The 9,586-nt window shown below is 41.1% G+C and overlaps 1 protein-coding gene across 1 annotated transcript; it reads left to right on the plus strand.

Moving 5' to 3' along the window:
• The first annotated feature begins 837 nt into the window (after positions 1-837).
• On the plus strand, positions 838-8,418 carry LOC144372143 (uncharacterized). The gene is made up of 4 exons (XM_078035548.1): positions 838-984; positions 3,383-3,493; positions 4,352-5,334; positions 5,419-8,418. The coding sequence occupies exons 1-4, from the start codon at positions 838-840 to the stop codon at positions 7,826-7,828; spliced, it is 3,651 nt and encodes a 1,216-aa protein (XP_077891674.1). The 3' UTR covers positions 7,829-8,418.
• The last annotated feature ends 1,168 nt before the right edge of the window (positions 8,419-9,586 follow it).

Raw genomic sequence — 9,586 nt, forward strand, 5'->3', positions numbered from 1 at the left:
GACAAAAGAAGACCTTAGGTTTAAGAGGGAGAAGACCTCCCCCTTCCAGCGATTCTGCCTTTTGTGTCCCCTTCTTCCTGGGGTGGGGGAGTCTTTTGTGCTTTCTCTTATTAAAGCCTTGCACTTTCCACTCTCCACCTGCTTCTCTGGTGTTATACTGCAGGATTAGGGAAAGCAAGGACTCTTATGGTAAACAGCATTAACATTTGTGGATTTTCACCTGACCTTGGGCTCCTCCTGCCTTAGACTCCTTAAGTAACTAATTTTTGTATTTTTTTAAAATTGTTGTTTGCTTCTGTGGTGAGGTTAAAACCCAAGGCATCACCCGTGCTGGGAAAGCACTCTCCCTCAGCCAGAGCTCAATCCCAGATGTTACCATTTGTACCAAGTTCAAGCAAAGGCTTTCCACCTGGATTAGTTTCTAGCCCAGGTAAGAAGCTCCACCTGAAAAGGGCTGGGGTCAAGGATCTGCCACTCTAGGCAATTTTGGTTAGTGATTGGTTAACCTTAGCTGTCAATCACAATGCAGAGGCCTGAGTGGAGGCGCCCCATTAGAGATGCTGGGGTAGAACTGTCCAATCAGATCCAGACCAGAGGGGAAGGGCGGGCTTTGGAAATCTCGCGGGCTTTTCTTCCTCATCAACTCTGCCCCTCCCTTTCTGGGCCCCACGAGCTCTGCCAACAGGCCTAGGGGATTCTGAGCAGCCTGTGCTTCCCTCTATCTCTGGTGCCTTGAGGTCCTCGAGAAAACACCATGTTCTCTAGAAAGACAAAAATGGTGAGTATGTGAGGAGGGTTGAAGGGACATGGTCAGCACCTGCCTTGGCGCCCCCGCAAATGGGTGAGCTCCAGAGCCTGGCGGAGTCACCTCTGGAGGTTGCCCTGGGTTACTGTCCCCTGGTCCTGGGGGTTCGGCTGGATGGTAGAATCTTGAAGTCACCTCGCTGGCGGCTGACCCTAAGCCTCTTCCACTGGTCCCGCAGAGTGAGCTGGGTGTTGGGTGTCCAACATTGGTGCAGAGGGTGCAGCCTAGTCCTCCATGGCGGATGGCCCTGGACTTCTGCTCTCTGGCCCCTAGGATTGGGCTGGGTATCCTGTCCCTGAGGTCAGCTGCAGAGCATGAGGCCCAGTTCCCACTGGCAGATGGCCCTGGGTCCTGTCCCTTGGCTTCCATTGTTGAATGGGCAGCTGTTGTTCCCAGCTTCCCCTCCCCTCCCTGTTGGTGGCCCGCCCCCACTCTTCAAAATGTGTAGGAAGCAGGATCCCAAATCCACTTTTCTTCCCCCAGTTTAGTGCCTCCAAAAGCTGCTGTAGGTCTTTTTTTTTTTTAAGAGAGAGAATTTTTTTTTTAATATTTATTTTTTAGTTCTCGGCGGACACAACATCTTTGTTTGTATGTGGTGCTGAGGATCAAACCCAGGCCGCACGCATGCCAGGCAAGGAGCTACCACTTGAGCCACATCCCCAGCCTAGTCCTCCAACTTGGGATTCTCTTGCCTCAGCCTCCTGAGTCCCTGGAATTACAGGCCTGTGCCACTGTCTCTGGCAAGAATAACACTTTTGTTTTCTGTTTCTGAATATCATACTTGAGGGAAAAAAATAGTCAATTGACACATACTGTGTTCTGATAACATAGCTACTTTAAATGAAATAAGGCAGTGGGTTATTGGTACTAGGGATATTGAATCTTGGTTTACATCCACAGCCCTTTTTTGTTTGTTGTTTGTTTGTTTGTTTGTTTGTTTGTTTTTGGCAGAAGTTATTTATTTATTTTGTTATTTAATAAATAAATAACATAAAATTTATTGTGAGCTCATTAAAAGTATTTTAGTGTTTCACATTTGAACATATACTAAATGGATTTTGTCTACAGAATTGAGGATGTAGTGCATTTGGCCACCTGGATTCCAGTTTGCCTGGACCATCATGTGATCCATATCCAAGACATCTGCTGTCACTCATCTTTCCCTCCTGTGAAGGCTGGCCCACTGAAGGCTTTTTCTTGGTCTCTTGCTCACCTCTGCTGATACTGTGCTGCTCAGGATGTGACATGTTTTAAGTTCTTGAGTATGGTTAGGTGTCAGTGGCAGGGGCACCTTCTGGTAGGTGATATTTTTGGCTGCTCCATCACAGTGCAGACATCTAGTATTATTATGGTTGAACATGCAGTGACCTGTTTTCCTCTCAAATTATGTTAGATAGGTGAGGATTCTGGGTTGCAACCTTGCTTCTTTACCACCCTGGAAATGCTTCTGTCTTAGGTTTGCACCACCATCATTACAGGCAGGAGGAAACTCTTTCACAACAGACATCCATTGCACATGTGGCCCAATCTCGATAGAAGTGTCTTGAGCAGAACATGGCTATGGGCCACGTGAACTTATAGTAGTGAAGTGACTGCTTTTCACTAGAGTTTTATAGTTGATGTACATTTATTGCTGCTATGAGATTTAGAAATTAGTGTTCAGTAATTGTTCATTAATAAAATTGTGTTGAGAATTATAAAACTTTGCAAGGTTCTTGTTTGGATAAGGTGACATTTTTGGGTCATTGACTTATATCTAAGTCATGTTCCAACTTTTCATCTTAATACATTCTGCGTTGACAGTAATCAGGAAAAATCATCAAATTTTTGTGTTTATTAATCATGGTGCTTCTTTACTATTTGACTATTTTTTTTTCTGGAGAATAGCATGCGTAAACATATAGTTAGTTGTTCTGTTGGGGTAATCACAAAAGATGAACTCAATCCCCAGTTCACAAATTGTGACAACCTGAGTGAAAAGTTGTCTAAATGTAGTCTGTCGGGGAAGCTTCTTAGTGATCCATTTTTGGAAGTTGAGGGTGGGATGTTCTAGACATTTCTTTAAAGATGGGACAATAGACTTTGAGAAGGAATCAAGAGATCAGTCAATGCCATGTTGTTTATATTAACTTTGTAGGCACAGTGAGCCACTGTGGTTGGCAGAATCTCTCTTAAAGGCTGAGTTTTGTTATTCCAGCAATTTTCTTCTCAGCTTTCTTTTTTAAGGGTAAGTACTATCAGAGTTGCTAATATTACCTCTGCACTGCACAGAAAGTTGTTAGGATTGTAATAGTAGTGCAATGAAGAAAAAAGTTTGCTGTGACCCAGGATCCTGTCTTACTTTCTGTGAACTCAACAAAGGAAGGGAGTAAAACATTAAGTTGCTTGTCTTTTGAGTGGCCCAATTCTAGTGTTGGAATGTCTGTGAGGATTTGAGTGCAGGAAGCATTTGATGGACCACATGATACAATTAATCAGGCACTCAGAGATTCATGTGGACATCAAGCATGTTGACTATACATTTTTTCTGCTGTCAATCTCTCCTGACTTCTAGTATACATTTGTGGGATATTTTAGATCTCAGTGACCTTTGAGGATGTGGCTGTGAACTTCACCCAGGAGGAGTGGGCTTTGCTGGATTCTTCCCAGAAGAACCTTTACAGAGATGTGATGCTGGAAGTCCTCAGAAACCTGGCTTTTATAGGTAATAATGATGTATTCTTTTTCAAAATCTACTAGAGAACTCATGTTTATTTTGGTCATTTATAGAACATGAAAAGGGAATCAGTTGTTGAATTATTGGGGCATAAAAGGCACCTACGATTTGGCAAAGCATCCTGTCTCCTCAAAATTCATAAAGATTGTTCTGGCTTCTCATTTTAGGAAACAAATGCGATGAAAAGAAAATTGAATATGAGATCAAAAATTCTGAGAGCATTCTAAGGTAATTGTACTCACAAAAGAAGTTCTTGAGAGAATCTGAGAAGGTCATATAATTTTTAAAACAGACCAACCCAAGAAGTATACACAATTTGAAATGTATTTATTCTTAAAGGATTTTTCCACCAGAAATATATACTTAGGTGTGACAGATATTCAGTTTTTTCAAAGTACTGGGCATGCATAAAGTATATGTAATTGAATGTGAATATCACTACTTGGATAATCTCAATAGAGAGGTTGCATTGCAAAGGAATGTTTCCTTTCAATCTCTTGGTTTTCAAGAAATTTGAACAAATCAGAAAACCTAGCCTTTACCTGATGTTGGTAGTATTGTAAGCCTAGGACCTATAAATCAGTATAGAATCATGAATGAATCCAGCATTGATAATGTGCTGTCATTCTTCAAAGAAGCCATATAGTAAACTTAAAAGGCCAAGGAGATAGTGTGGAGAAACTTTCAATGAGATTCCAGTTCTTAACTGGACAAAGAAAAATTTTAATAGAGTAAGTACATGAGGTTGTCATATGTGTGCCAAAGACTTCATATGCCCTTCATTCCTTCATAGGCACATCACATCTCACTCTGGATACAAATGCCACAAGCATGAGGAATGTGAAGACAAGCCATGCGAATTTAAACAGTACAGGCAATCGCTGGTTTTGCTCAAAAGTGTCCATACACAAATGTTAATACAAACTGGAGAGGGACCCTATGAACGTACAGTATGTGGGAAAGTCTCCAGTTGTTCCAGTGAAATTCAAAGGCATGAAGATACTCACACTGGGTGGCAACCCTATAAATATCAAAAATGTGCTGAAGCCTCTTCTTCTCTCCCAGATGTTCAAAGACACATGAGAACACACAGAGGAGGTAAACATTTTCAATGTGAGGTATGTGGGGAAGCCTTTCATTTCTCCTCTTTATTTAGAAAACATGAAAAAATTCATTCTGGAAAGAAACTCTATCAATGTAAACAAGGTGGTCAAACCTTTATTTCACACACAAGTCTTCAAAGGCACAGGATCACACACACGGGGAATGCATCTTTCAAATGTAAGATATGTGGGAAATATTTTGCTTATCCCAGTTCACTTAGAATACATCACAGAACACATATTGGAGAGAACCTCTATGAATGTAAGCAGTGTGGGAAAGCCTTTGCTACATCCAGTAACCTTCAGATTCATGGGAGAACACATATTGGAGAGAAGATTTATGAGTGTAAGCAGTGTGGCAAAGCCTTAGCTACATCTCATCAGCTTCATAAACATGGAAGAATACATACAATAAAAAAGCCCTATGAATGTCAACAATGTGGAAAAGCCCTTACTACTGCCTTTGGCCTTCAGATACATGAACGAACTCATACTGGAGAGAAGCCCTATGAATGTAAGCAGTGTGGGAAAGCCTTTGCCACATCCAGTTACCTTCACAGACATGGAAGAACACATACTGGAGAGAAGCCCCATAAATGTAAGCAGTGTGGCAAAGCCTTTGCTATATTCAGTTACCTTCAGTCACATGAAAAAACTCATACTGGGGAGAAGCCATATAAATGTGAGCAGTGTGGAAAAGCCTTTTCTACATCTAGTCACCTTCATATTCATGGAAGAAGACATACTAGAGAGAAATGCTCTGAATGTCAACAATGTGGAAAAGTCTTCACTACTTCCTCTGGCCTTCAGATACATGAACGAACTCATACTGGAGAGAAGCCCTATGAATGTAAACAGTGTGGGAAAGCCTTCACTCAGTCCTCTCACCTTTACTCACATGAAAAAACTCATAGTGGAGCAAAGCCCTATGATTGTAAGCAGTGTGGCAAAGCCTTTGCTACGTCCAGTTACCTTCACAAACATGGAAGAACACATATTGGAGAGAAGCCCCATAAATGTATGCAGTGTGGCAAAGCCTTTGCTATATTCAGTTACCTTCAGTCACATGAAAAAACTCATACTGGGGAGAAGCCATATAAATGTGAGCAGTGTGGCAAAGCCTTTGCTACATCTCATCAGCTTCATAAACATGGAAGAATACATACCAGAGAAAAGCCCTATGAATGTCAACAATGTGGAATAGCCCTTACTTCTTCCACTGGCCTTCAGATACATGAACGAACTCATACTGGAGAGAAGCCATATGAATGTAAGCAGTGTGGGAAAGCCTTCACTCAGTCCTCTAGCCTTCACTCACATGTAAAAACTCATACTGGAGAGAAGCCCTATGAATGTAAGCAGTGTGGCAAAGCCTTTTCTAAATTCAGTTCTCTTCAGATTCATGGAAGAGTGCATACTGGAGAAAAGCCCTATGAATGTAAGCAGTGTGGAAAAGCCTTTGCTACATTCAGTTACCTTCAGTTACATGAAAAAACTCATACTGGGGAGAAGCCTTATAAATGTGAGCAGTGTGGAAAAGCCTTTTCTACATCTAGTAACCTTCAGATTCATGGAATAAGACATACTAGAGAGAAATGCTCTGAATGTCAACAATGTGGAAAAGTCTTCACTACTGCCTCTGGCCTTCAGATACATGAACGAACTCATACTGGAGAGAAGCCCTATGAATGTAAGCAGTGTGGGAAAGCCTTCACTCAGTCATCTAGCCTTCACTTACATGAGAAAAGTCATACTGGAGCAAAGCCCTATGATTGTAAGTGGTGTGGCAAAGCCTTTGCTACATCCACTTACCTTCAGATTCATGGAAGAATGCACACTGGAGAGAAGCCATATGAATGTAAGCAGTGTGGCAAAGCCTTTGCTACATCCAGTCACCTTCACTCACATGAAAAAACTCATACTGGACAGAAGCCTTATGAATGTAAGCAGTGTGGCAAAGCCTTTTCTAGATCCAGTTACCTTCAGATTCATGGAAGAATGCACACTGGAGAGAAGCCCTATGCATGTAAGCAGTGTGGGAAAGCCTTCACTCAGTCCTCTAGCCTTCACTTACATGAGAAAACTCATACTGGAGCGAAGCCCTATGATTGTAAGCAGTGTGGCAAAGCCTTCACTCAGTCCTCTCACCTTCACACACATGAAAAAACTCATACTGGAGAAAAGCCCTATGCATGTAAGCAGTGTGGCAAAGCCTTTGCTAGATTCAGTTACCTTCAGTCACATGAAAAAACTCATACTGGGGAGAAGCCCTATAAGTGTGAGCAGTGTGGCAAAGCCTTTGCTACGTCCAGTTACCTTCAGATTCATGGAAGAATGCACACTGGAGAGAAGCCCTATGAATGTAAGCAGTGTGGCAAAGCCTTTGCTAGATCCATTCACCTTCAGTCACATGAAAAAACTCATACTGGGGAGAAGCCCTATAAATGTGAGCAGTGTGGAAAAGCCTTTTCTACATCTAGTTACCTTCATATTCATGGAAGAAGACATACTAGAGAGAAATGCTCTAAATGTCAACAATGTGGAAAAGTCTTCACTACTGCCCCTGGCCTTCAGATACATGAACGAACTCATACTGGAGAGAAGCCCTATGAATGTAAGCAGTGTGGCAAAGCCTTTGCTACGTCCAGGTATCTTCACAAACATGGAAGAACACATATTGGAGAGAAGCCCCATAAATGTAAGCAGTGTGGCAAAGCCTTTGCTATATTCAGTTACCTTCAGTCACATGAAAAAACTCATACTGGGGAGAAGCCATATAAATGTGAGCAGTGTGGAAAAGCCTTTTCTACATCTAGTCACCTTCAGATTCATGGAAGAAGACATACTAGAGAGAAATGCTCTGAATGTCAACAATGTGGAAAAGTCTTCACTACTGCCTCTGGCCTTCAGATACATGAACGAACTCATACGGGAGAGAAGCCATATGAATGTAAGCAGTGTGGGAAAGCCTTCACTCGGTCCTCTAACCTTCACTTACATGAGAAAACTCATAGTGGAGCAAAGCCCTATGAATGTAAGCAGTGTGGCAAAGCCTTTGCTACGTCCAGTTACCTTCAGATTCATGGAAGAATGCACACTGGAGAGAAGCCCTATGAATGTAAGCAGTGTGGCAAAGCCTTTGCTAGATTTCCTACACTTCACAGACATGGAAGAACACATACCAGAGAAAAGCACTATGAATAACAACAATGTGGAAAACCTTTTGCCACATCCTGTCTGCTTCACACACGTGAAAGAACAGATACTGCAGAGAAATTGTATACATGAAAACAATTGGTAAACTTTTCTGTTATTACTGTTTTACTCATATACATGTAGGAAGTTACTGGAGAAAAATTTTTTGAATGTAAAACCTGGTAAATCAATATTTCATGTCATCCTCAAAGACAAGGAAGTACTCACACTGCTGAAAATATGTGTGTGTGAGTGTGTGTGTGTGAGAGAGAGAGAGACAGACAGACACTGGGGATTTAATCTGGTTGTGCTCTATCACTTAGCTATATTCCAGTTACTTTTCATTTTGAGATAGGGACTTGGTGCATTTCTTAGCGTTTTCCTAAAGTACTGAGGCTAGCCTCCAACATTGATCCTTCAGAATCAGCCTCTCAAGTCTCAGCAATTAAAGGCATACACCACCACTTCCAACTGAGTAACTCTTTAAATGTATAAAATTATCACAAATCATCCCATTTTCCCTATTGCGTTGAAAGCCATTTCATTCACATTGAAAAATAAACCCTCTAAATGTAAGCAGTGGGGCAACACCTTTGCTACATCCCATCATCTTCATAAACATGGAAGAATACATACCAGAGAAAAGCTACATCCTGTCAGCTTCTTCTCCAGCACTGTTTTTCTTCTCATATATGAAAACACAGAGAGAAGCCCTGTGAGCGTGAGAAGTGTGAGAAATCTAGTTTTCTCAATCTTTTACTAAGGCCTCAGAAGATTCTTTTGGAATAAAAAGAATAAATCCTATGCAAAAAAGAAATATGAGTTGTTGAGCTGTTCTAGTTTTGTTCAGTTGTATGAAAGGACTCATACTGTAGAAAATGCTGAGGATAAGCCATGTGAGGCAGTATTCAGCTTTCAGAGTTTTCTTCAAAGACAAAGAATTCACATCAGAGAGAAAAAGATCCTTTTTCTCTCTTTCAAAATTGTAGTAAGACTTTCAACTTTCCAGGTCCCTTAGAACAGCATTTAAGAAACCACACTGGAGAAAAGCCCTGAATATAGAAATGTAGTAGGACCTTTGCTTGTCTCAGATCCATTTGAACTTGTTCAGACTTGAGGATATTTTTATTTTATTTCATTTTATTTATTTATTTTGAGGAAAAACTGTAGGTGTGTGAAAAAGTTTGTGCCTTTATTTCTTTGTTTATCTATTCAGAGGTACCAAAAATGCACCCTGGGTTGAGGAGGAGCATTGCATCAGCATGAAAATTTTAAAACAACATGTTTTTCTTGGTTAAATCTCTCTTATTTTTAGATTCCATTTTCCTGTATTTTAAATCTTTTGTGTCTAATGTTTGATTACATATTCTGTATGTTAGTTTAGGCCTCTCCACTCCAAAGTACAGATTGGTGAAATGTATCTTCTGAACTTCTTTCTCTCTGTCTTTGTTCACATTTCACCCAGGAGTGCTCCACCACTGAGTTTCTCCACAGTCTTTTTAAAACTGGAGTGAGGCTGGCAGCTGGCACTATAGGGATGTGTCTGTGAAATCTGAAGCTGGCCTCTTTCTTTTCCTTGATTGCTTATTGAGCTGTTGATGACTCTGGGACCCCACTCTTGTCACTTGTGCTTGTTCTAAGTCTCATGTATTGTGCTGTATGTAAGCACATTAAAGAGCATTATAACATAATGTCATTTGTGTATATTACTTGGAGAGGCACTTTCTCAAAATATGTTTTGTCCTATGCTTGAATAGCTTTCTCTCT

Source organism: Ictidomys tridecemlineatus, chromosome Y, assembly GCF_052094955.1.
Source record: "Ictidomys tridecemlineatus isolate mIctTri1 chromosome Y, mIctTri1.hap1, whole genome shotgun sequence".
In the NCBI taxonomy this organism is placed as follows: domain Eukaryota; kingdom Metazoa; phylum Chordata; class Mammalia; order Rodentia; family Sciuridae; genus Ictidomys; species Ictidomys tridecemlineatus.

Coding starts and splice junctions, on each gene's coding strand:
- LOC144372143 (XM_078035548.1), top strand. CDS start 838: ATGGGTGAGCTCCAGAGCCTGGCGGAGTCACCTCTGGAGGTTGCCCTG. Junction 985..3,382: donor TCTTCCACTGGTCCCGCAGA/GTGAGCTGGGTG, acceptor GGGATATTTTAG/ATCTCAGTGACCTTTGAGGA. Junction 5,335..5,418: donor TGTGGAAAAGCCTTTTCTAC/ATCTAGTCACCT, acceptor AGTCTTCACTAC/TTCCTCTGGCCTTCAGATAC.